General features: G+C 44.6%; 2 protein-coding genes, 3 long non-coding RNA genes and 1 pseudogene across 7 annotated transcripts in view; 5 read left to right on the top strand and 1 right to left on the bottom strand.

The window, feature by feature from the left end:
• Positions 1 to 26590, top strand: part of LOC120910546 (zinc finger protein 850-like) — a 1103195-nt gene that overhangs the window by 23403 nt on the left and 1053202 nt on the right.
• On the bottom strand, positions 650 to 2543 carry LOC120910298. Of its 3 annotated transcripts, none has more exons than XR_005741504.1 (3): positions 2475 to 2543; positions 1292 to 1405; positions 650 to 1197 (listed from the first exon to the last, which is right to left on the bottom strand). It is a non-coding gene; the product is annotated as an uncharacterized LOC120910298 (long non-coding RNA). The 3 variants fall into 3 exon arrangements; XR_005741506.1 differs by having other exon boundaries at positions 2471 to 2541; XR_005741505.1 differs by lacking the exon at positions 2475 to 2543 and adding an exon at positions 1726 to 1952.
• Positions 6526 to 9575, top strand: LOC120910036 (gastrula zinc finger protein XlCGF57.1-like). Its single transcript, XM_040321886.1, has 2 exons — positions 6526 to 6663; positions 7542 to 9575. Exons 1-2 carry the CDS (start codon positions 6573 to 6575, stop codon positions 9245 to 9247), a joined length of 1797 nt encoding a protein of 598 aa, XP_040177820.1. The 5' UTR covers positions 6526 to 6572; the 3' UTR covers positions 9248 to 9575.
• LOC120910272 lies at positions 15908 to 19031 on the top strand. Its single transcript, XR_005741478.1, has 3 exons — positions 15908 to 15949; positions 18716 to 18807; positions 18894 to 19031. It is a non-coding gene; the product is annotated as an uncharacterized LOC120910272 (long non-coding RNA).
• LOC120910304 lies at positions 19393 to 19734 on the top strand. Its single transcript, XR_005741511.1, has 3 exons — positions 19393 to 19407; positions 19502 to 19576; positions 19692 to 19734. It is a non-coding gene; the product is annotated as an uncharacterized LOC120910304 (long non-coding RNA).
• The window catches only part of LOC120910196, a 41288-nt pseudogene continuing 34428 nt past the window's right edge, over positions 19731 to 26590 (top strand).

A 26590-nucleotide genomic window follows, 5' to 3' on the forward strand; every position in this document is an offset into this window, starting at 1 on the left:
GGAGATCTGTCAGAGAATGTAGTGTGGATGGTGGAGGAGATCTGTCAGAGAATGTAGTGTGGATGGTGGAGGAGAGCTGTCGGAGAATGTAGTGTGGATGGTGGAGGAGATCTGTCGGAGAATGTAGTGTGGATGATGGTGGAGAGCTGTCGGAGAATGTAGTGTGGTTGGTGGAGGAGAGATTCAGAGAATGTAGTGTGGATGGTGGAGGAGAGCTGTCGGAGAATGTAGTGTGGATGGTGGAGGAGAGCTGTTGGAGAATGTAGTGTGGATGGCGGAGGAGAGCGTTCGGAGAATGTAGTGTGGATGGTGGGGGGACGGGATCTGCTAGACAATGTAGTGTGGATGGTGGGGGGACGGGATCTGCTAGACAATGTAGTGTGGATGGTGGGGGAGAGCTACCAGAGATTATTATATTGATAGGGGAGGTGGAGCTCTTGTAGAGCATATTGTGTGTTGTGTCCCTCCCCTTTTCAATGCTCCAACTTCAGTTTATTCCCTCTGTGTCCGGCCTCCTGCTACCTCCAGCACTGCAGCCAATCACAAAGGAGGGCACTGAATGCAAATGTTGGAGTGTACCAACGTCCTGATAATATGGAAATGGAAATAAGTCTGGACTATTAGAATGGACTTTGGACGGTACAAGTAATAATTGTAAAAAATCTATAAATATTTATTCATAAAAGAAAGTATATAAAAGAGATTATACATAACTTTGTGAGAACAATACGACATCGGCATACTAACTCAGTACATATTATAAAGGGTATTACAAAAAAGCTTAAACTTATGCGAATATACTCATAACATGAGATCATATAGCACAGAAGGGTGTATATAAACTTTTAGTCCTTGAAACTGAGTTTGGTATGCGGAATGGTGAGTCTTGCTTTTACTCTCGACATGTTTCGCGTACAGGACGCTTCATCAGGAGCATAGAAGTCTAGTAGTGAACATACATAACACGAACAAAAAACATCAAAGGATGTCAATTAGTTAAACAATTTTATACATAGAACACATAATCATATGAAAAGAAAATAAACATTATTAAAAACTGCCAGTCATCATTGCCGGTGCGGTGCAACAAGGTGACCCGTCTTCCCAAAGAACCCTGAAAGTAGGGCAAGAGCCACCCAACAGGAGCAGATCTTTAAAGGATGAAGAGAATACCCAGTGGAATGCATTAGATAACCCCTAAAAGACAATTAAAGAACCGTAAATTTAGAAAATCAGTACAGAGATGGAAGGTAGAGAAAAAAAAAAAAAAAAGGGTTAGGATTAAACTTACAGGTTAAACAGGTCTCCGCACAGGTTAGTGGAACAGACCGTTAGTGGTAAAGTATGATATATACAACGTTGTTGCCTAAACAGCTTTAGGCATGTAATAGGTGCTTTAAAACACCTGAAAGCAAAAATAAAACCCTAACTGTCATAAACCCATACACGAACAGAGAGATTAATGGGAATCAGAATAAAATAAACTCAATACAGTGTATAAATTAATATACAACACCTGGGATGCATATATATCCTCTACACACTGTAACCGACTCGCCTGCCTGCTCTAACTCAAAATAAATGACACTGACACTGTCTCTTTCTCTAACCACCGCAAGCAGTAGTTGTATTCGTCAACACAATAGGAACTTTACACTGACTGACACAGTATAAACCCAAGCACACAATGCGTATCTGTAGAGGCTGATATGCAAAAAACTTTACCCGGTAACAACGGTATTCCTTCAGCAGAGGGATATATCTGCAACATCCAACCAGGATTGCTGATACAGAACTCCATAGGAACCCTGAGCTATCCCTCACAGGCCAGAACACTCTCCCTACCTCCTCCTAACTCTCCCTCACAAGCGGGTTCTCTGTCCCCAACTACAGGGCCGATCCTAGGCAGGGTGCATTGCACCCAGGCGCCTGCAGAGGTGGGGGCGCCGAACATTAAACAGACTCTCTAACAGAAGTCCTCTCTGTGTCCATCACAGAGGCCCTTCTCCAGGTCCCAATAAAGTACTCTGCTTCTCTTTTCTGTATTTTGTTAATTGTTAAGAGATCATGTAAGGATCCCAGGTTAATGAAGACTTTGTGGGGGAGCATATCTGTGGTTGAGTCATTGCCATAGAAACATTTGTAAAGGGGAGGAGTTAGTAAAATGACAACGCCCATGTGGGGGCGCCAGAAATATTTCTGCACCCAGGTGCCTGTGACCCCAGGATCGGCCCTGCCCATCTACACACACACGTGTTCTCCCCTAAACATGGCTGGGCTTTCCTACATATAAGATATCCACCCAAAAATGGCCGACCAAATCTCCAGAGATTTGATTGTCCTATGAGGACACCAGGCTTCTGCAAAATGGTGCTGGAGACAATTATAGAGGCCAAACAGCTCTGAACATACTGTATATACACAAAATAATATCAAATTGGCTGAAAAGGGAGTATATACACTTGCTAACCTACTTCCTCTTGCAGCCAGCTAGGCTGCCCTGCACTACGGCTTCCTACAGACACAGGAAGTGATACCACAGCTGGGGAGGAAGTGATATCAGGCGGCAACAGGAAGTGAGGTTTCTTATGAACAGGAAGTGATGTAGGGGTAAAACAGGAAGTTCCGGGTGAAAGGTGAGTCAGAAAGAAGTAGAGAGAAGACGTTGGATGTGGCAGCATTGGAGGTAATAAGATATTATATTTACACCCAGTAACCCCCGTCATGTCCGTCCTCTTCCTCCATAGTCACTGTGATGTCTTTTATCTCTAGCAGATGATAATATACACATATATAGTGTATATTATAGTTAATATAGTAACTGTACTGTCAAACTGTTGGCACTTTATAAATCATGTATAATAATAATACAGAAATATTTCCTATATACTGTATAGAGTCATGTATTCCACTATATGGAAATATGATGTGTTTTTACATAGAACTTATTAATAACATTAATATTTAGCCCCCCCCCCCCCATGACCAGGCCATTGTTTGCGATACGGCACTACGTTACTTTAACTGAAAATTGCGCAGTCGTGCACCACTGTACCTAAACAAAATAAGTAGAGTAGAGCTGTCTTTTGGTGGTATCTGCGCATTTCTTTTTTGCGTTATAAACAAAAAAAGAGTGTAAGTCCAGATAAGCGGATAATAGGAAGACTGGACCTTAGAGTAGACTAGGGGGCCGAGACCCTTTATAATCTCTAAATTTTACGCTGGTTAAGGAGAGTAAATTGAGACCGTATAGATTTGGGTAGGGTAATGTATGTTTTAGAAGGTTTAATGTATTTGTATGAAAGACGAAATGTATTTGTAATGAAAACTAATAAAGAAAATAAATTTAAAAAAAAAGACCGACAATTTTGAAAAAATATAATACAATGTTTTTTACTTTCTGGTATAAAACATCCAATAAAAAAATAATCGAATCTCTTCATCAATTTAGGCCAATATGTATTCTGTTACAAACAGTGTTTTTGGTAAATATTGATTGGTTTGCGCAAAAGTTATAGCGTCTACAAACTATGAGATATTTTTTTTTTTTAACTAATAATGGCGGTGATCAGCGACTGCAATATTGCGCCGGATAGTCGGGACACTAACTGACACTTTTTGGGGACAAGTGACACTAATACCGTGATCAGTGCTAAAAAAATATGCATTGTCCTTGTATATAATGACACTGACTGGGAAGGGGTTAACATCGGGGGTGATCAAAGGGTTAAATGTGTGCCAATCAAAACAATCCCAGTGCGAGATAAATTCTTTTTACTGCTGCTGTAATCACCATGTCGGATGTCACATGTCGGATGGTTAGGACAAGGATCCTACTTTGATCCGACTTCAATGATATTCAATGGGCTGAAGTAGGATCAAAGTCAGACCAAAGTAGTACAGGGAGCGTTTTCAAAGTCGGACCGACTTGTGTCAGACCAGTTAGACCCCTTTCACATAGAGGCGTTTTTTATAGCGCTGCTATACCGCATTAAAAAAATAATGCCATGCCCGAAGGCTTTCACACTGAAGCGGTGCGGTAGCAGGACCGCTCCAAAAGTCCTGCTAGCCGAATCTTTGGAGCGGTATAGGAGCGGGGTGTTTACCGCTCCTATACCGCGCCTTCCCATTGAAATCAATGGGAAACCGCGGTAATACCGCCGGCAATGCGGGCTGTATTAACCCTTTTTCGGCCGCTAGCAGGGGTTAAAACCTCACCGCTAGCGCCCGAATATCGTGGTAAATACGATGGTATAGCGGCGCTAAAATTAGCGTGGCTATACCGTCACCGCACCTCCGCTGCCAATGTGAAAGCAGCCTTAAGACGGCTCTCATAGGAAAACATTGATTTTCACAAGTCATGCGACATGAAGTCCCAATGTCGGAGCGTTTGTCGGACAAGTGTGAACCCGGCCTAAACCTTACCATGGAACTAATCATTTGCCTGCTCACTGGAGGGGTGAGGAGGATTCTGGGAGGTCACATGACATCACTCTTATCTCTATTAATAAAACACAGACCTGACTGGAGCGGTGAGGAGGATTCTGGGAGGTCACATGACATCACTCTTATCTCTATTAATAAAACACACACCTGACCCGAGAGGTGAGGAGGATTCTGGGAGGTCACATGACATCACTCTTATCTCTATTAATAAAACACAGACCTGACTGGAGAGGTGAGGAGGATTCTGGGAGGTCACATGACATTGGTGTTGTTCTTTCAATGCAGAGTTTTCCTCTGGTAAAGTCTGATGACCATTTCGCCATTACAGTGTCTTCACCTCATTCCCTGAAAAATTAGAGAATCAATGAGAAGAAGATTCTAGAAGTCACCAAGAAGATCATCGATCTGCTGACAGGAGAGGTGAGCGGTGCCGGGAATTCTGGGACATTATCCAGTAACAGACAAGGGATGTGTCTGGATGGTGACTGTATCATTGTGTGTGTCAGGTTCCTATAAGGTGTCAGGATGTCGCTGTCTATTTCTCCATGGAGGAGTGGGAGTATTTAGAAGGACACAAGGATCTCTACAAGGACGTCATGATGGAGAATCAGCCGCCCCTCACATCACCGGGTAAGAGGAGACTTTATTGTAAAGGAGAGAGCAGTACGGAGGCTCCACCTAGATCCCCCATCATATGATAAACACATAGAAACAATGTATTCAGTCAGTGTGTTTGTTTCCTACAGATGGATCCAGTAATGGGAACCCACCAGAGAGATGTCCCCGTCCTCTGTATTCCCGGGATTCCACACAGGAAGGTCACACCATCCCCCACCATCATCAGGTAGGTGGGACTGAGCAACTAGAACTCAATTACGTTGTAGAATTCTACACTTTGAGATATCATTCTACTATGTAATTTTTTTTTTCTTTTTACAAATCCATTCTCATCATATTTGGGGTTTAGGGTGAGGAACAGAAAGACATCAAAGTTGAGGTTAAAGTGGAAAAAGAAGAGAAGTCCAGGGATCAGCAGTCTATGGAGGAGGGAGATCCTCTGTATTCCCAGGATTCCACACAGGAGGATCACATCATCCCTCACCATCATCAGGTAGGTGGGGCTGGGCCTATAGAACTAAATATGTATTCTAAGCTGTGAGAGGACATTTCTATGTAGTCTCTTGTTTTATTGCTAATTTCTACATCTTTTGTAGCTCCTTTGAGCACCCTATATTCTTATTCAATTTTTTTTTTCTCTTCAATTAACCACTTGCTGACCGCCGCACGCCGATGTACGTTGGCAGAATGGCACAGGCAGGCAGATTGGCGTACAGGTACGTCCATTTGGATCTGCCGCCCAGCGGGCGCTCGCGCGCACCTGCCGCGTGCCTCTCGAGTGCGGTCGCGGGTCCCGGGATGTTCCCTCGAGTCCCGCGATTGAGATCGGCAAGAGCAGAACGGGGGAATGCCTTTTGTAATCAAGGCATTCCCCTATTCTGCCTAGTGACACTGTCACTGACGACCATTCCCCCGTGATCGGGAACGGTCATCAGTGATGTGTCACGTGTAGCCATGCCCCCAAACAGTTAGAATCACTTCTTAGGGAACACTTAACCCCTGCAGCGCCACATAGTGGTTAACCCCTTCACTGCCATTGTCAATTTTACAGTAACCAGTGCATTTTTATAGCACTGTCCCTCTGAGCTTTTCCGTGGTATCGCCGCTCCGACGCTGTGATTGTCCGGAGCGACGGTGAAGTCACTCCCGCGCATGCGCGCAGAACCGGCATAATCCCAGCATTCTGAATGGGAAGCCATTCAGAATGCCGGGACGCTTAGTGCGCCGTAGACATCTGTGTAGAGTTTCCTGCAAATATCTCCTTAACAGTGTAGGTTAAGGAGATATTTCTTGCATCTACAGGTAAGACTTAATCTAGGCTTACCCGTAGGTGCAAGTTGTCAAAGTGGGTTTACAACCACTTTAATAAAAAAATAATAATTATGTAGTAGGGAAAGCAGAGCTGCTGTCATTTGTGTCTTTTTTATATCTGCATTTTCTATTATTTTGGGGTTTAGGGTGAAGAACGGATTAATATAAAAGCTTTGGTTAAAGAAGAAGAAGTAGAGATGTATGTGGGGGGTGATCAGCCGTCCGCGGAGGAAGTCGGGATGACAATGAAGAGTGAACAGGATGAAATGTCTCCGCCTATCAACACAAGTAAGTATAGGCACTGTGGAAGAAACGGGTCACAATCTCATTTTACTTCTGAGTATAAGCATTGTAGTTTTAAGTAAAAATATTGGATCTTAAATGGTGGTGACCAGTGGTGAAGGTAAGGGTACCGTGGCACTAGACAAATACTACTGAGCAGCTGTGTCCATATATTTGGGCCGGCTGCAGAACAGAACCCTTTTAGAGACCACGCTTGGAACGAAGGTGTATAAGGCTTCGAAAAGTGAATAGGATGACATTTCTCCTCTTATCAACATAAGTATAGGCACTGTGGAAGAAACAGGTCACAGTCTCATTTTACTTCTGAATATAACGATTTCTAGTTTAAGGAAAAACCTTTGATAATTAATGTTGAAGGACAGTGGTGAAGGTTCTGTTGGCAGGGGTAGCTTGGCACTAGGCAAACACTACTAAGTGGCCGGGTCCCTAACTTAGGGCCCGCTGCAGAACAGAACCCTCCTAGAGAACGAGCCTGGAACTACAGTGAACAGGATGAAATTTCTCCACCTATCGCCACACGTAAGTATAGGCACTATGGAAGAAACAGGTCACAGTCTCATTTTAGTTCCGAGTATAAAGATTTTAGTTTACGGGAAAATGTTATATAATTAGCAGATCATCACCCCATCCCGTTGGCAGGTGAGAAGAGGTTAAATATACAGGATGTTTGCCTAGTAAGGGGGGCTTAATAGGGTATTTCTGGCGGCACATAGGGCGATGATGCTAATGCACATGGGGTGATTAGGGTGTGTCCAGGCACTTCCGGCACACCCTGTGCACATGATTATGAGGGAGGAGGAGCTAAAACTCCAGTTATTTATAAACTTCTTACAATTTATTTTTTTCACATTTCTTTCCAACAGATGGATGTGATGTGAGGAATTCCTCGGAGAGACATCTTCTATTATCTGCTGATTGTAAGTCAGAAGATAATGTCATCACACAGGATCCTCCAGGAGGAAATCCAAATACACAAAATATACATCACAGACCTTCCTGTCCGGAGACATCAATGGATCCCTCTGATCAGGGGGAATCTTCTCATCAATCACATACTATGATTGCAAATATCCATGTAAGATCTCACACTGCAGATAGATCAACAGATCCTTCTAATCCCGATGAATCTTCCTCACCCCATGAAGGAGATCACCGAGGTGACAATCTATTCCCATGTTCAGAGTGCGGGAAATCTTTCTCTCGGACAGGAACACTTAATAGACACCAGAAACTCCACACGGGTGAGCGTCCTTATTCATGTTTAGACTGTGGGAAATGCTTCAGTGAAAAAGATTATCTTGTTAGACACCAGAGAATTCACATGGATAAGCGTCCCTATTCATGTTCAAAGTGCGGGAAATCTTACACTCAACATGCATCCCTTGTTGCACATTTTAGAATTCACACAGGAGAACATCCTTATTCATGTTCAGAGTGCGGGAAATCTTTTGATCAGAAAGCGGCCCTTGTTAAACACCAGCAAAATCACACAGGTGAGCGCTGTTATTCATCTTCAGAGTGTGGGAAATCTTTCACTCATCAAGGAACCTTTGCTAGACACCAGAGAATTAACACAGGTGAGCGTTCGTATTCATGTTCAGTGTGCGGGAAATCTTTCACTCGTAAAGGAGGCCTTGCTAATCATCAGAGAATTCACACAGGTGAGCGCCCTTTTTCATGTTCAGAGTGCGGGAAATCTTTCACTCATAAAGGGGGCCTTGTTAAACATCAGAGAATTCACATGGGTGAGCGCCCTTTTTCATGTTCAGAGTGCGGGAAATCTTTCACTTTTAAAGGAAGCCTTGTTGAACATCAAAGAATTCACACGGGTGAGCGTCCTTATTCATGCTCAGAGTGCGGGAAATCTTTCACTTTTAAAGGAAGCCTTGTTGAACATCAGAGAATTCACACGGGTGAGCGTCCTCATTCATGTTCAGAGTGCGGGAAATCTTTCACTCATAAAGGAGACCTTGTTAAACATCAGAGAATTCATACGGGTATGCGTCCTTATTCATGTTCAGAGTGCGGGAAATCCTTCACTCATAAAGGAGACCTTGTTAAACATCAGAGAATTCACACAGGTGTGCGTCCTTATTCATGTTCAGAGTGCAGGAAATCTTTCACTCAGAAAGGAGACCTTGTTAAACATCAGAGAATTCACACAGGTGAGCGTCCCTATTTATGTTCAGATTGTGGGAAATCTTTCGCTCATGAAGGAGACTTTTCTAAACATCAGAGAATTCACACAGGCGTGCGTCCTTATTCATGTTCAGACTGCGGGAAATCTTTTATTCTTAAAGGAGGCCTTGTTATACATCAGAGAATTCACACGGGTGAGCGTCCTTATTCATGTTCAGAGTGCGGGAAATGTTTCACTCAGAAAGGAAAACTTGCTGAACACCAGAGAATTCACACTGATGAAAGTCCTTATTCATGTTCAGAGTGCGGGAAATCTTTCTGTAAGAAATATTATCTTGTAAAACATCAGAAAATCCAGTGTAGTGTGGGCATTGGAAGGATAACTGTATGTAGTGTGGATAGTGTGCTGGGGACAACTGCCAAAAAATAGTGAGGACAGTGGGGGGATCTATCGTAGAATGGGCGGACAGTGGGAGGTAGGGGATTCCTTTAAAACATATTACTGCCCCGTAGAGGTCACCACAAAGGCATTAGGCAAAGGCACAAAATGCCGTTGATTGGCGGACTTTTTGACAACAGTCAAAGCAGATTCCTGTGATACCAGCCAGAGGAATTGGAGCTGATGTTCCTGCACACAGCCTTGCTTTTTATCCATCTTGGTCGTTCCTGCTACCCATGATGATTTTAAAGAATTTAACTGTATGTGTGCTATTTTGTTCTCTCAATAAATGTATTTTGTCATGCTAATGAGGATTATATACTCCTGTTTTCTTGTTGTCAGAGAATGTAGTGTGGATGGTGGAAGATAGCTGTCGGAGAATGTAGAGTGGATGGTGGAGGAGATCTGTCGGAGAATGTAGTGTGGATGGTGGGAGGAGATCTGTCGGAGAATGTAGTGTGGATAGTGGAGGAGAGCTGTCGGAGAATGTAGTGTGGATGGTGGGAGGAGTGCTGTTGGAGAATGTAGTGTGGATGGTGGGAGGAGAGCTGTCGGAGAATGTAGAGTGGATGGTGGAGGAGATCTGTCGGAGAATGTAGTGTGGATGGTGGGAGGAGTGCTGTTGGAGAATGTAGTGTGGATGGTGGAGGAGATCTTTCGGAGAATGTAGTGTGGAAGGTGGAGGAGAGCTGTCGGAGAATGTATTGTGGATGGTGGGGGAGAGCTGTCGGAGAATGTAGTGTGGATGGTGGAGGAGATCTGTCGGAGAATGTAGTGTGGATGGTGGAGGTGAGCTGTTGGAGAATGTAGTGTGGATGGTGGAGGAGAGCTGTCGGAGAATGTAGTGTGGATGGTGGGAGGAGAGCTGTTGGAGAATGTAGTGTGGATGGTGGGAGGAGATCTGTCGGAGAATGTAGTGTGGATGGTGGGGGGAGAGCTCTCGGAGAATGTAGTGTGGATGGTGAGGGGGAGAGCTGTCTGAGAATGTAGTGTGGATGGTGGAGGAGAGCTGTCTGAGAATGTAGTGTGGATGGTGGGGGAGATCTGTCGGAGAATGTAGTGTGGATGGTGGGAGGAGAGCTGTTGGAGAATGTAGTGTGGATGGTGGAGGAGAGCTGTCGGAGAATGTAGTGTTGATGGTGGGGGAGATCTGTCGGAGAATGTAGTGTGGATGGTGGGAGGAGAGCTGTCGGAGAATGTAGTGTGGATGGTGGAGGAGAGCTGTCGGAGAATGTAGTGTGGATGGTGGAGGAGATCTGTCGGAGAATGTAGTGTGGATGGTGGGGGAGAGTTGTCGGAGAATGTAGTGTGGATGGTGGGGAGAGCTGTCGGAGAATGTACTGTGGATGGTGGAGTCCTTAACCATCAAAATCATAGCCCTTTGTGGGGGTATCATACAGGGCTGTGGAGTCGAGGAGTCGGAGTCGGGGAAAATTTTGAGTACCTGGAGTCGGAGTCGGCAAACAATGCACCGACTCCGACTCCTACTAAATTTAGATTGGAATAAAAAAAAAAAAAAGCAAGTTTAAATGTCCCAATTCACAACAAGTTATAATTAATGACTTCTCCACTGTAAGAATAAAGACCAATGCATGCAGTGCCTCACGTAACCGCAAAACGAACACGTTAAGTGACCGTGAAGAAGCATGCTTTTCATGTGCTTCACTATATGGCACGCAACGCACAATTAGGAGCTGCAATACTTATACTTTCCATAGTGTTGTGTTCTGCTTTTACAGGGAACGCATGTTAGAGAACCAGGAAGTGTCCAAATAAAAAAATTCCAACAGGAGTTTTATAAAGCACTAAAAGAAGTTGAAAAGTATGATCGCTCATCAAAACTTACTGTTGAAGAAGCCATCCTTGTTTATCCAGAGATCGTTAGTGATGTGGCCAGAATAGTTACTGCAATGCCACCCACCCAAGTCAGTGTCGAAAGATTATTTGCAGCCCTAAAAATAATAAAGCCCTGGTTCACACTGGGTATGATTTGGAACGATTTGAGATGCGATTTGACATGTCAAATCGCATCTCAAATCGGCGGCAATTGTCGGCAATGGCACTGTCCTAATCAGTGCGACGCCGCATCTGCGATTTCAAAAAGTAGTTCCTGTACTACTTTTTGCGATTTCGGGCCGCGATTTACATTAAATTGCGGCCGAAATCGCGGTAAAATCGCACATTTTACCGCGATTTTGAATTCGCAGCAGTGTGAACCTAGGCTCAGTCTGACTTAAGAGCCTCTATGAAAGAGGATCTGGCAGAAGCAATTCTCTTCCTTAGAACTCTACATTGAATTGATTTGCATTTGCTAAGCCTATAACTACATTTCAAGATTAATATAAACCATTTCTAGGTTTTACAGATTTTGTTTTTGGTTCATTATAGATAAGCTTTGTTTTTGTTCTAAAACAACCAAATAATGTGGTTTGTATTTTTGAACTGGTAAAGATCCTGTTCCTGATGTTTATGCCTGCTGCTACTATCCAGCCACTTGATTGTTTTCATTGTGTTTGTCTTTTGCTTAAACTGTGCAATACAGTAGACTGTTGGCTTCCCAGCCAGTAGTCCTGTGGTAGGTTGCGTTTCTTTCCCTCAAGGAATGTATAAAATACATTCGCATATTAATACAGAGGAGTCGGATTTGGGGAGTCGGAGTCGGAAGTACATAAAACTGAGGAGTCGGAACATTTATCTACCGACTCCACAGCCCTGGTATCATCATTCAGTCACAAGCAAACTTGGGTAACGTACCAATGAAGCACATGGTATCCTTCATCCAACATCATCTTGATGCAGACCAGATGTTCCAGTTGGGTCTCCCATTCCTGCTTGGGTTGCTAACCAAGGAAGGGCATCCGTAAGTCCCGCTGGAGCCAGTATAGCTTCTCTGGGGTAGCAAGATCCTTTCCGCAATGCTCTTGCTCCAACAGTAGGGCTTCTCTCCATAGCCCCAGGCGAATGACATCCCTGCACACCAGTGTGTCCAGTACAGAACCAGGTCCGCCAACCTGGGTGAGCTATAGTTGCATCTGCCACTGAAGCTCTGCTTCCATCGCTGTGGAGAATAGCGCCACTCTGTAGTGGTTTCCTAAAGCTGTTTCCCGGTGGTAGTTTGGAACTGCCCCATAGGGAGGAAGCAGATCCTACCACTGCCAACCAAATGTGATGGACTGCCTGGCACCCATCCTGGGTGCCTCTGACATCATAAAGCTTCCTCCTCTCTGGAACCAGGTATTATAGCTGAGCATTGCACCCAATAATTAGATGACACTGGCTTAGGTGCAAACTAGATCTGACTTTATTTTAAACTTACACAGAATATATCACACAAAATCAGATAAGAACTTGATCACATTATCCTAAACAATGCAAACTGTAAACAGTAATATCAGTAGACAGAGCTGAACTGGACACTCCTAACTCCAAAAATGGTAAGCCTTAACTTTTTTTTTTTTTTGTTTGTTTTTACTGGTCTCTCCTGTCTGATCACCTGGACCAGTAAGCTTCCCTTGAACTTTCATTTTAACCTTTTGCCTGTACTAATACTTTGATGAGACTGAGTATGAACAGTATAATTAAAATAAAATTGTACTGAGAGTGTATAAGAAAACATCCTAACTGTTTGGCTTTCTCCCAGCTCCCGAGCTCCTCCGCCGAGGCGCCCACCCCCCCAGATGGGGAAGGGCCTCCTGCTGCAGGCGAACACTTCATTCTTCACTTCACCCAGCCGACGATTAGGTGCTTTTTTGTACACAAATGAAGGACACAGGGGGAGAAAACCTCCCAATACTTTATCTCTCAGTAATATGGAGAATTATTAAATTACAATGAGGAAAAGTCATACACAACAAGATCACTCAATGTGACTTAGGTCTATAGGTGCATTTCAGTCACAAAGGATTGAGAAGTGTCTCAACCTAATCTAATTTGAGGGTTAAAGGGGTGTTCCAGACTTTTTTTAAGTTTATTAAAAGTCAGCAGCTACAAAAAGTGTAGCTGCTGGCTTTTAATAAACAGACACCTGCTCCACGGTTCCAGCGACCCGCTTCATTTCTAGTGTGGGCACCCGGCAGTGACAGCTTTCGGCTTCGCGGTTGGGCGCCCACTGCGCATGCGCGAGCGGCGCCGCGACGTCCGATTGGACAGGCGCTCGCCTACAGGGAGGGGCTGCAATAAGGCGATTAAGCTGTTCGCCTTACCAGCCCCTCGGCGGAAGGAGGAAGTGGGACAGGAAGTCCCACTCCTCCTGACCCCCCCAAAAAAATTACATGCCAAATGTGGCATGTAAGGGGGGAAGGAGTGGATTAAGCGGAAGTTCCATTTTTAGGTGGAACTCCGCTTTAACTAAAACTGCTTTTTAGCAGATAGACATGGATTCAGATTCACACGATCAGATAATCTGATTGGAATTATGCGACGACAGGCTGTTGTCGGATAATCTGACCGTTTGTACGCTCCATCGGACAATTGTTTGATTTTCTGCCAACAAATGTAGGATAGCATGCTTTAAAATTGTCCACCGACAAATGTGTGTTGTCGGATTATCTGATCGGGTGTACACAAGTCCGTCACACAAAAATCCAAAGTACAAACACGCATGCTCACCATAACAAAACATTAGCAGAAGTTGCCCAAAGGGTGGCGCTAAAGAGCTGAAATACCACTTAGTGTTTGTTGGCGGACAATTCTTTGCCGTTTGTATGCAATACAAGTTCACAACCAACGCCCTTCGGACAAAAGTCTGAGGCTTTGTCCGCAGAAAGTCTGATTGTGTGTACGAGGCTAAAGAGTCAGGCAGTCCTGGATTCCGCGCCGCTGATCTTGTATGGTTTCGGAATTACAGAGTTTTGCCTCATTGGCTTCCTGGCATTATTGATGGACCTCTCAGGCCCCGTACACACGACCGAGTTTCTCGGCAGAATTCAGCCAGAAACTCGATCGGAGCTGGATTCTGCCGAGAAACTCGATCGTGTGTACACTTTTCAGCGAGGAAGCCGACGAGGAACTCGTCGGGCCAAATAGAGAACATGTTCTCTATTTCCGAGGAAAGTCGGCCCGCCGAGATCTCGGCGGCTTCCACACTGAACTCGACGAGGAACTCGATGTGTTTGGCACGTCGAGTTCCTCGGACGTGTGTACGGGGCCTTAGACAACAAATGTACGTTGTTCGCCTGGAGAACGGAATTTATGTTCGAAGACACCTTTTGCAATTGAGAAAGCGCATTTGCCTGCCAGTAGAAACAAACCCAACCTCTTTTTCTAACCAACCACCAGAGTCTACTGAGGGCTCTACTGGTGACATATGGCATGGTGTCTGGCATGATCCCACAAGTTTACAACCAACCCCTGAAGCGGTTGGTGACCATTTTCCTGAGGAGCCGGACATGTGCCTGGAGTGGCAGAGACTTATTTGTCTGTTGGACACCCACTGACATCTCCAGAACCTTTGACAGCCTCTACCCCTCCCAGTGCTGTGCCACTTCGTAAGTCTGCCCGTCAAAGACATGAAACTCCTCTTTGGCAAAGCACTGAAATCTTACGGGACGCGTCAGAGGTCAGTAAACAGAGACAACGGGCTCATAACGTGATGTGGGAGCCACAGGACTAAGTTGAAGATACTAATTGCTGAAGTTGAACTGATCCTGCTTGCCTTGTTATTTTACGTGTTGCATATTTTGTTCTCGTTATGTTTTTTTTTATGGGAAAAAGAGGAGGTGGGATGTTTGTGCTGGATCACTGTGACCCCTTTCTCCTGATGCACGCTGGGGGAGGGGCTGTATCATAGGGTGACCAGACATCCCCAGTTTCAGGGGACAGTCCCCAGATTGAGGACACTGTCCCCAGACCAAGTGTGTCCCTGGTTGTGTCCCCAGATTGGATTTGAACAGGGGCTGAGGCAATTTCAAAGACAGTCAGTGCAGAATAAAATAAAAACATCTGAATTACACCCCCCCTCCACTCTGTTGCTCCTGCTACATTAGGGGGGTGTATTTTTTCCATTATCTGTGCCCCTTTCTGATGATCATGTGCTGCTCGGAGTGGAGGGAATATTTCTTCAGTTTCGAGTACCCATTTAGCTTCTCTTGCATGTTCTTCTGCCTTGGCTCAAGTCCCGGCCAGCCACCTGTTTTACCTCCTTGCCTTCACTAGTGGAGTGATCTTCCTCCGCTCCCCACCCAGTAGTAGCCATGGGCCTGGAGAGTAAGACTTGACAGTCTGTGTGGTGGGCGGAGGCGTTGACGGGCAGAGAGTCGTTGATTGCCGCCATTACTAGTAAAAAATAAATATATATGTCCCCAGATTTCATTTTAAAAATCTGGTCACCTTACTGTACCAGGAAGTCAGTCACAGTGTGTGTGTGACTGGAAGCAGCAGCATAATACATAGAAGGGATTACATCTGATAATGACAGAAACCTGTTGTATTAAGACTCCTCCATGTAAGAATGTTAGCATGTTTCTGAGTGAGTAATAAACCCTTCCCTGGTTAAGAGTGTGATTGTACAGACACAGGAAATTACACCACAAGTGGGGAGGAAGTGATGTCAGGTGCAGACAGGAAGTGATATACTGACAGGAAGTGAAGTGCCTTATGTACAGGAAGTGATATAGGAGGTTAAACAGGAAGTTCCGGGTGAAAAGTGAGTCAGGAGGAAGTAGAGAGACGACGTTGGAAGTGGCAGCAGAGGAGGTAATAAGATATTATTTTGTATTTACACCCAGTAACCCCCCGTCATGTCCGTCCTCTTCCTCCATAGTCACTGTGATGTCTTTTATCTCCAGCAGATGATGATACACACATATATACTGTATATTATAATCAATACAGTAACTGTACTGTCTGCTTCCATGTTCTGCAGCACTAGAGATGGGCTTGGGCGTGTTCGAGATCCCACCGGCCCGATCTCGTCAGGAAGCCGACACTGCACACAGCTAATCACAGGCAGTAAGACATTTCTTCATCTGTGCAGCTGCAGACCGGGAAAGTCTCACTGCCTGTGATTAGCCGTGTGCAGTTTCGGCTTCCTGGGGGGAGGTGGGATCCAAACACAAGCCCATCTCTATACAACGCCACACAAACTATTGACGCTTTTATGCACTGGTCCAAATCATTTGGTGGAGGGCGGATTATAGTGTGGGGTTGTTTTTCAGGGGTTGGGCTTGGCCCCTTAGTTTCAGTGAAGGGAACTCTTAAGGCAGGCATGTCCAAAGACCGGCCCGGGGGCCAATTGCGGCCCTCGTTCCAGTTTAATGTGGCCCCCCTGGTAATTTGGATATATACTGTATTTATTGGTGCTGCCTCGGAGGGGACAGGAAGGGGCGGGGAATGAGTGCTGTCAAATTACATACAGGAGAATCTCCTGTTTACTCTGCGCCATCTGTAATAGGAAGTCTTGTCTCCTGGGCTGCCATTGGACAACTCCTCTGTCTATCATAGGAGGCGGGACATTGTATTAAAGAGGCTGCTGTGTAAACAGGAGATTCTCCTGTATGTAATCTGTTGGCGTTTGTCCCGCCTCCCCTCCGAGGCTGCAGATGGGCATCGATCAGGCTGCATTCATGGCAATGGAGAGGCTGCATTCATGGCAATGGCAAGGCTGGTCTTATGGCAATGGCAAGGCTGCATTGATGGGCAATGACCCTTATTTTGCTTCACAGTTCTTTATTTACATTTTTTTTCCTGAAACTTCCCTCCGAACGTTAAGGTGCGTGTTATATGCCAATAAATACGGTATATCCAAATAATACGCCTGAGCTCATCTCTTCACCACACACAGCAAGATAATTATTGTTGGGCAGTGTATTAGTGCTTGGGCAAACACACTTAGACCAAATTTTAATGGTTCAAAGAATGTCAGCAAAATGTTCGGCCCTTACGCATGTTCACTTCATCAAATCTGGCCCTCTTTGAAAAAAGTTTGGCCACCCCTGTCTTAAGGCATCAGCATACCAAGACATTTTGGACCATTTCATGCTCCTAACTTTGTGGGAACAGTTTTGGGAACGGCCCCTTCATATTCTAACAAAATTACGCACCAGTGCACAAATCAAGGTCCATAAAGACATGGGTGAGGGAGTTTGGGGTGGAGGAAATTGACTGGCCTGCACAGAGTTCTGACCTCAACCCGATAGAATACCTTTGGGATGAATTAGAGTGGAGACTGTAAGCCAGGTTTTCTCATCCAACCTTACAGTTGCGCTTCTGGAAGAATGATCAAACATTCCCATAGACACAATCCTAAACCTTGTGGACAGCCTTCCCAGAAGAAGGTTAAAGATGCAAAGGGTGGACTAACTTAATATCGAACCCTACGGACTAAGACTGGGATGCTATTAAAGTTTGTGTGCGTGGCAAGGCAGGCGTCCCAATACTTCTGGTAATATAGTGTATTTGGTATTTATTAACACAACACAGACAAAAAACCTCCCTCACTTTTGGATTAAAATAAATCTCTACTTGTCTATGGGTTCTACTGACCAACGAAGGCGCTATATTATCTGTCTACAGAAATCAGAGTCTTGTATGGATCACGTGATCTCATCAATGAGGATGGAGGAGGACCCGAGTCACATGACTGAGGGGATATTAAAGCAGGATTCTAGATAAACCTAAATAGTACTAAAAATGCTTCCTCCAGCCTCCAAACACCAACATTTACTATCCTGGGTAAAAAAAAAGTGTATACTTGCCTACTTTCAGCCCATGCTGGTTCAGTCACGTGATTCAGTTTCTATGTTTCATCCAGAAGAAGCTGCAGGGGAGAGGAGGGATCACCGACAAGAGTAGGGACCACTGACAGTGGCTCCACCATGGAAGCCTATAGGTGATATAATGGCTCCCAGCTTTCACAGCCATTTGTGGGTACTTTCTCTATTCCCCGCAAATTACATTGTATGACCCTGTGCCCGGACCAAAGTATTTACGACATTTTTTTTTACACAGGTTCATTAGTACAGGTGTTAGGAGGGGGGAAGGAACATTTTTAAGACTAGTTAGCCTGTAGCTGGAATTCTACTAGACCGCTTCCACATACATGTACTGCGGCAGGGCGGCCCTTCAGTGTGAAATCACATATTTGTATGTCTTTCTTATTTATGGGTCTGCAACCCACTCACTCCCACTGTGTTCACATTGGACACAGCGGGAGCCAATCAGCGGGTCCGGTAGTGGATACAGCATCGCCTGGTCAGTTAAAATAAAGTAGTGCCATATCACAAAAATGGTGTCATGAACGGGTAAACCTTCCGGAGCTGAAATGGTTCAACCTCACTCTGAAAATCATATAACTGCTCCCCGGGGTTGTGAGTAGGATTCTGGGAGGTCACATGACATCACTCTTATCACTATTAATAAAACACAGACCTGACCAGAGAGGTGAGGAGGATTCTGGGAGAGTCGTATGACGTTAGTGGTGTTTTCCTCCAGTAAAGTCTGATGACCATTTCGCCATTACAGTGCCTTCACCTCATTCCCTGAAACATGAGAGAATCAATGAGAAGAAGATTCTAGAAGTCACCAACAGGATCATCGATCTGCTGACAGGAGAGGTGAGCGGTGCCAGGAATTCTGGGACATTATCCAGTAACAGACAAGGGATGTGTCTGGATGGTGACTGTATCAGTGTGTGTGTCAGGTTCCTATAAGGTGTCGGGATGTCACTGTCTATTTCTCCATGAAGGAGTGGGATTGTTTAGAAGGACACGAGGATCTCTACAAGGACATCATGATGGAGAATCAGCCGCCCCTCACATCACCGGGTAAGAGGAGACTTTATTGTAAAGGAGAGAGCAGTACGGAGGCTCCACCTAGATCCCCCATCATCTGATAAACACATAGAAACAATGTATTCAGTCAGTGTGTGTGTTTCCTACAGATGGATCCAGTAATGGGAACCCACCAGAGAGATGTCACTGTCCTCTGTATTCCCAGCTAACAGTGGGGCCCAAACTGTAGGGTGGTGCACATTATTGTAAAGGAGAGAGCAGTACGGAGGCTCCACCTCGATCCCCCATCATCTGATAAACACATAGAAACAATGTATTCAGTCAGTGTGTGTGTTTCCTACAGATGGATCCAGTAATGGGAACCCACCTCTGTATTCCTGGGATTCCACACAGGAAGATCACATCATCCCCCACCATCATCAGGTAGGTGGGACTGAGCAACTAGAACTCAAAAGCTTTGAGATGACATTTCACTTGGTCCATTTTATAAATGTATTTTTTCACCTTTGGGGTTTAGGGTGAGAGATTTCCCCCTCCTCTCTATTTTTGGGATTCCATACAGAAGGATCACGCCATCCCTTACCAGGTTCAGGTAGGTAGGACTGGGCATGTAGACCTAAATAGGTATTTTAAGCTATGAGGTGATATTTTTCTCTGCAATCTCTTGCTTCATTTTATAAATGTATTTTATCATCTTTGGGGTTTAGGGTGAGAGATGTCCTCGTCCTCTGTATTCCCGGGATTCCACACAGGAAGATCACACCATCCCCCACCATCATCAGGTAGGTGGGACCCAACAACTAGAACTCAAATACATTATATAATTCTACGCTTTGAGATATCATTCTACTATGTCATCATTTTCCTTTTACAAATCTCATCATATTTGTGGTTTAGGGTGAAGAACAGAAAGACATCAAAGTTGAGGTTAAAGTGGAAAAAGAAGAGAAGTCCGGGGATCCGCAGTCAATGGAGGAGGGAGGTCCTCTGTATTCCCGGGATTCCACACAGGAAGATCACACCATCCCTCACCATCATCAGGTAGGTGGGACTGAGAAATTCAAATTCAAAAGCTAACATTTATGTCATCTCTTGTTCCATTTTATAAATGTATTTTATCATCTTTGGGGTTTAGGGTGAGAGATGTCCCCCTTCTCTGTATTTCCAGAATTCCACACAGGAAGATCACGCCATCCATCACCATCATCAGGTAGGAAGAACTGGGCCTGTAGAACTAAATATGTCTTTTTAAGCTATGAGATTATATTTTTCTCTGTAATCTCTTGCTCAACTTTTAAAATGTATTTTATCATCTTTGGGGTTTTAGGGTGAGCGAGTTCCATCTCCTCTGTATTCCTGGGATTCCATACAGGAAGGTCACACCATCCCTCACCATCATCAGGTAGGTGGGACTGAGCAATTAGAACTCAAATAGTGTAGAATTCTACGCTTTGAGATATCATTCTGCTATGTCATTTTTTTCCTTTTACAAATCTCATCATATTTGGGGTTTAGGGTGAAGAACAGAAAGACATCAAAGTTGAGGTTAAAGTGGAAAAAGAAGAGAAGTCCGGGGATCTGCAGTCTATGGAGGAAGGAGATCCTCTGTATTCCCGGGATTCCATACAGGAAGATCACACCATCCCTCACCATCATCAGGTAGGTGGGACTGAGCAATTCACATCCCTCTCCCAGTTTGAGCTCTTATGTACAGGTACTAAAAGAACCTGATGCCAGGTTACATTCAGGTACTTACACTGCTTACAGCGACCACTTGCCGACCACGTTATTGCTGAATGATGGCTACAGCGTGGCTGGCTATTTCATATGACAGTCTTCCTTGATGGCGCCCGCTGCAGTGTGTGGGCGGCATGCTCTGTGATCAGGATCAAGGGCCAATCAGGGCCTTTTTACCACGTGATCGGCTGTGATTAGACACAGCTGTTCACGGATGTTAACAGAAGCCTGTTATCGGCGCACTTTTCCTCATGCTGACAGCGTGAGGAGAGGAGAAGAGAGACAGTAACCTGCTTGTGTAAAAGTGACATGTACACTGATAATCGGTGCAGTGCCACCTCATCAGTGCCACCTCATCAGGGCCACCTATCTGTGCTGCCTCATCAGTATGATGGTGGGTGAACCACAAAGGGGTTAATATGGATTCTACTGCTGTTCCGAATTCTGGAGTTCAGATAACTTTGCGTGCACGGCTAGGAATAACTCACGGACACATCCGTCTCAGTTGAACTACACCGTTATCTCTGCTTTATTACAGGCAGTACTAAACTTTTTACACACAGCATGATACGTCACTATTATGTTAATGTAGAACTGGAAAGCACATCTGATTGGCTGAAATACAAGAAGAGTGCGAAAACATGATGGTCAAGTTTGGTTGTCCCTCTGATCTTTATTCACTTCCGCATTCCTAAAGATGCGTGGGAGAAGGGGGTGTGCGCCATTTCTGTCTTCTCCAGTCTTTTCGGTGGGAGGGGGTGTTATTAGAGGCTGATTTGAGTAAGGAAGGATTACCGCAGTGGTGTACATGAAAAAAAAGCAATATAGACTTCATAGTATGGTAAAGAGGTGCATAGAGAATAGACATTTTCTAATTTATCATTATGCTCATCACATTCCTTCACATCAGCACACAGCAGTAAAGGGGAAAAAATTACAAAATCTTATAACAAACTATGAACGTTTTATTTTTTTTCCGGTATTTTATTTGTTTATTTGGCAAAAAAAAAACACCAGTGATTAAATATCACCAAAATAAAGTTATATTTGTGTAAAAATAAAAATATAAAAATGTTGTTTGAGTAGAGAGTTGCATGACTGCGCAATTGTCATCCAAAGAGCGAAAGCTCTGAAAGCTGAAACCTGGCCTGGGCAGGAAGGGGGTAAAAGTGCCCGATAAGCAGGTGGTTAATTAAAAAAAATATATATGTTATTAATGATGTAGCAGGGAAAGCAGATCTGCTGTCATTTGTGTCTTTTATATCTGCATTGAGTTGCCTTTAATAGATGTTTTCTATTTTGGGGTGTAGGGTAAAGAACGGATTAATATAAAAGCTGAGGTGAAAGAAGAAGAAGTAGTAGAGACGTATGTGGGGGGTGATCAGCCATTCACGGAGGAGGTTGAGATGATTATGAAGAGTGAACAGGAGGACATTTCTCCACCTATCAACACAAGTAAGTATAGGCACTACGGAAAAAACAGGTCACAATCTCATTTTACTTCTGAGTATAAGTGTAGCGCCTGGTTACTTCTAAGAACCGGTGCAAATTTAAATTTAGAGGGGGTCAGAGAGTTAGTTGGCTCTGACTAGGCTGATTTGTTTGAATTCGGGTCTCTGTCTCAGCTTGGCTGTGCTGTGGGCTCATTCTGTCACTACTTTGGTGCTGATGCCACCCCAGGATGATAGGTGGCAGCAGTGGAGTCGAGGTTTGGGTGCTTTTCCCCAGCAGCCTACCAGGAGGAGTTTTCCTCGCTGTGCATGCTGGGGGAGGGTATTAATGGGACAGACGCCACTGGTCTGGGTCTTCTTCCAGAGTGGCGCCCACCTTTTAGGTTGACCACATCACGGCGCCCCAGCGAAATGGCCTACCAGGCCGGAGTGCACGTGCCACGCGGTGTTCCTGGTTTCCAGGACCACGTTGGTCCGGAAAATTTGAGCTGTGGCTGGGCCCCAGTGATCCACTGGGTCCCCAACCCTGAGAAGATCCCAAGCGTTGTTCCCTTGAGAGTAAGCTGTTCGGTGGGGAGTTCACATAAGGAGAGCCAAGAGAGGCTGACGATCCAATAGGGTCTCGACAATCCACCGGGGATCAAGGTGACCGGACACTGAAAGGCTGGACGTTGGTCACCTATCAGTCGGTAACCTAACTGCAAACTACCTGAAGGAGATCCAGGCACAAAGTCTATCAAGGAGGATTATCTCCGCTATCTCAATTCTAAGGATGGTCTATGGCAGAGACTTTTCGCTTAAAGTTCCGAGTGATACTCTGGCTGCCAGGTCAGTAAGAGAGGCCTGTCCAGGTACACTATACCCACTCCGGCTAGAGTGGCGAAGAAAATAAAGTGTTGTTGAAGCAGGACTGTTTCCTATTTGTTACGCCTAAGTCTGCTGTTTCTTCTCGTACTACATCTTTACTCTTCACCACAAGTTTTATTGTTTTTACCCGGCTGTGTAATAAAGAGCACAGAAAAAGACACCTGTCATGGACATTCCTTTACTATTACATTCACCATACACCCCTGGATGGCGGAGGAGCCACGAGGTAACATGTCACCCAAAACAAACCAGCAGCTCCTTCGGGGGTAGTGCTACATAAGCATTGTAGTTTTAAGTAAACATGTTGGATCTTAAATGGTGGTGACCAGTGGTGAAGGTAAGGGTACCGTGGCACTAGACTAATACTACTGAGCAGTAGGGTGACCACGTGTCTCGGGTACCCTTATTCCAATACAATACAGTGTCCCAGAATTAAACTGACACAGCCACCCCCCGGGCCGATCTGATGCCCCCAAAAAAGGCCGTCACATCACCGCTTTACTCACTGACAGGATTTCTCCTGGCTGGGAATGTCTGGAGGAGCACAATCCCCGCCCCCTGCTTGTGATTGGACACAAAAGGCAGGATTTATGATTTCTACAATCACTGTGCTGTGATTTGTTAGAGCAAAAGCTGATTTTGGGAAGGAGGGTGTCACTGAATGGTAGTTTGGAAATGTGGTCACCCTACTGAGCAGCTGTGTCCATACATTTCGGCCCGCTGCAGAACGGAACCCTCTTAGAGACCACGCTTGGAACGAAGGTGTGTAAGGCCTCGAAAACTGAACAGGATGATATTTCTCTACCTATCCACACACGTAAGTATAGGCACTATGGAAGAAACAGGTCACAGTCTCATTTTACTTCTGAATATAACGATTTCTAGTTTAAGGAAAAACTTTTGATAATAAATGTTGGAGGACAGTGGTGAAGGTTCTGTTGGCAGGGGTAGCTTGGCACTAGGCAAACACTACTAAGCAGCTGGGTCCCTAACTTAGGGCCCGCTGCAAAACAGAAACCTCCTAGAGAACGAGCCTGGAACCACAGTGAACAGGTTGAAATTTCTCCACCTAACGATACATGTAAGTATAGGCACTATGGAAGAAATGGGTCACAGTCTCATTTTACTTCTGAGTATAAAGATTTTAGTTTACGGATTTTTTTTTTTATATAATTAGCAGATCATCACCCCATCCCGTTGGCAGGTGCGAAAAGGTTAAATATACAGGATGTTTGCCTAGTAAGGAGGGCTTAATAGAGTATTTCCGCCGGCACATAGGGCGATGATGCTAATGCACATGGGGTGATTAGGGTGTGTCCAAGCACTTCCGGCACACCCTGTGCACATGCTTATGAGGAAGGTAAATCTAAAACTACAGTTGTTTATAAACTTCTTACAATTTATTTTTTTCACATTTCTTTCCAACAGATGGATGTGATGTGAGGAATTCCTCGGAGAGACATCTTCTATTATCTGCTGATTGTAAGTCAGAAGATAATGTCATCACACAGGATCCTCCAGGAGGAAATCCAAATACACAAAATATACATCACAGACCTTCCTGTCCGGATACATTAATGGATCCCTCTGATCAGGGGGAATCTTCTCATCAATCACATACTATGATTGTAAATATCCATGTAAGATCTCACACTGCAGATAGATCAACAGATCCTTCTAATCCCGAGGAATCTTCCTCACCCCAAGAAGGAGATCACCGAGGTGACAATCTATTCCCATGTTCAGTGTGCAATAAAGATTTTTTTAATATAAAAGACCTTGCTAAACATGAGAAAATTCACATGAAGGAGCGTCCCTATCCATGTTCAGAGTGCGGGAAATCTTTCGCCAGTAAAGTACAACTTATTCAGCACCAGAGAGTTCACATGGAGGGGCATCCCTTTTCATGTTCAAAGTGCAGAAAATCTTTCCATAAGAAGGATAATCTCATTAGACATCAGAGAATTCACACAGGTGAGCGTCCTTATTCATGTTCAGAGTGCGGGAAATCTTTCCATAAGAAAGATAATCTCATTGGACATCAGAGAACTCACACGGGTGAGCGCCCTTTTTCATGTTCAGAGTGCAGGAAATCTTTCACTTTTAAAGGAAACCTTGTTAAACATCAGAGAACTCACACGGGTGAGCGTCCTTATTCATGTTCAGAGTGCGGGAAATCTTTCACTCATAAAGGAGACCTTGTTAAACATCAGAGAATTCACACAGGTGAGCGTCCTTATTCATGTTCAGAGTGTGGGAAATATTTTACTGACGTAAGACACCTTGTTGAACATCAGAGAATTCACACCGGTGAGTGTTCTTATTCATGTTCAGAGTGCGGGAAATCTTTTACTTACAAAAGAAACTTTGTTAACCATCAGAGAATTCACACGGGTGAGCGTCCTTATTCATGTTCAGAGTGCGGGAAATCTTTTACTTATAAAAGACAATTTGTTGAACATCAGAGAATTCACACAGGTGAGCGTCCTTATTCATGTTCAGAGTGCGGGAAATCTTTACGTTATAAGGGAGACCTTGTTAAACATCAGAGAATTCATACGGGTGTGCGTCCCTATTCGTGTTCAGATTGTGGGAAATCTTTCACTTATAAAGGAGCCCTTGTTAAACATCTGAGAATTCACACGAGTGTGCGTCCCTTTTTGTGTTCAGATTGTGGGAAATCTTTCGCTCATGAAGGAGACTTTGCTAAACATCAGAGAATTCACACAGGCGAGCGTCCTTATTCATGTTCAGACTGCGGGAAATCTTTTATTCTTAAAGGGGGCCTTGTTCTACATCAGAGAATTCACACAGGGGAGCGTCCTTTTTCATGTTCAGAGTGCGGGAAATCTTTCCTTAGGAAAGATCACCTTGTTAAACACCAGAAAATTCATATGGGTAAGCGTCCTTTTTCATGTTCAGAGTGTGAGAAATCTTTCACTAGGAAAGATCATCTTGCTAAACATCAGAGAATTCACACAGGTAAGCGTCCTTTTTCATGTTCAGAGTGTGAGAAATCTTTCCTTAGGAAAGACCACCTTGTTGAACATCAGAGAACTCACAGAGGTGAACATCCTTATTCATGTTACAAGTGCGAGAAATCTTTCAGTAGGAAAGGAGGCCTTGTGCAACACCAGAAAATTCACACGGGTGAGCGTCCTTATTCATGTTCAGAGTGCGGGAAATCTTTCTATAAGAAAGATAATCTTGTAAAACACCAGAAAATCCACTGTAGTGTGGGCATTGGAAAGAAACCTGCCAGAGAATGTAGTGTGGATAGTGTGCTGGGGACAACTGCCAGAAAAAAGTAAGGACAGTGGGGGGGGTCTGTCGTAGAATGGGTGGACCGTGGGAGGAAGGGATTCCTTCATAAAATGTTACCGCCCCTGTTCCATCAGCACGTAGAGGTCACCACAAAGGCACAGAATGCCGTTGATTGGCGGACTTTTTGACAACAGTCAAAGCAGATTCCTGTGATACCGGACAGAGGAATTGGAGTTGATGTTCCTGCACACAGCCTTGCTTTTTATCCATCTTGGTCTTTCCTACTA

The sequence above is a fragment of the Rana temporaria genome, chromosome 8 (assembly GCF_905171775.1).
Source record: "Rana temporaria chromosome 8, aRanTem1.1, whole genome shotgun sequence".
NCBI lineage: Eukaryota > Metazoa > Chordata > Amphibia > Anura > Ranidae > Rana > Rana temporaria.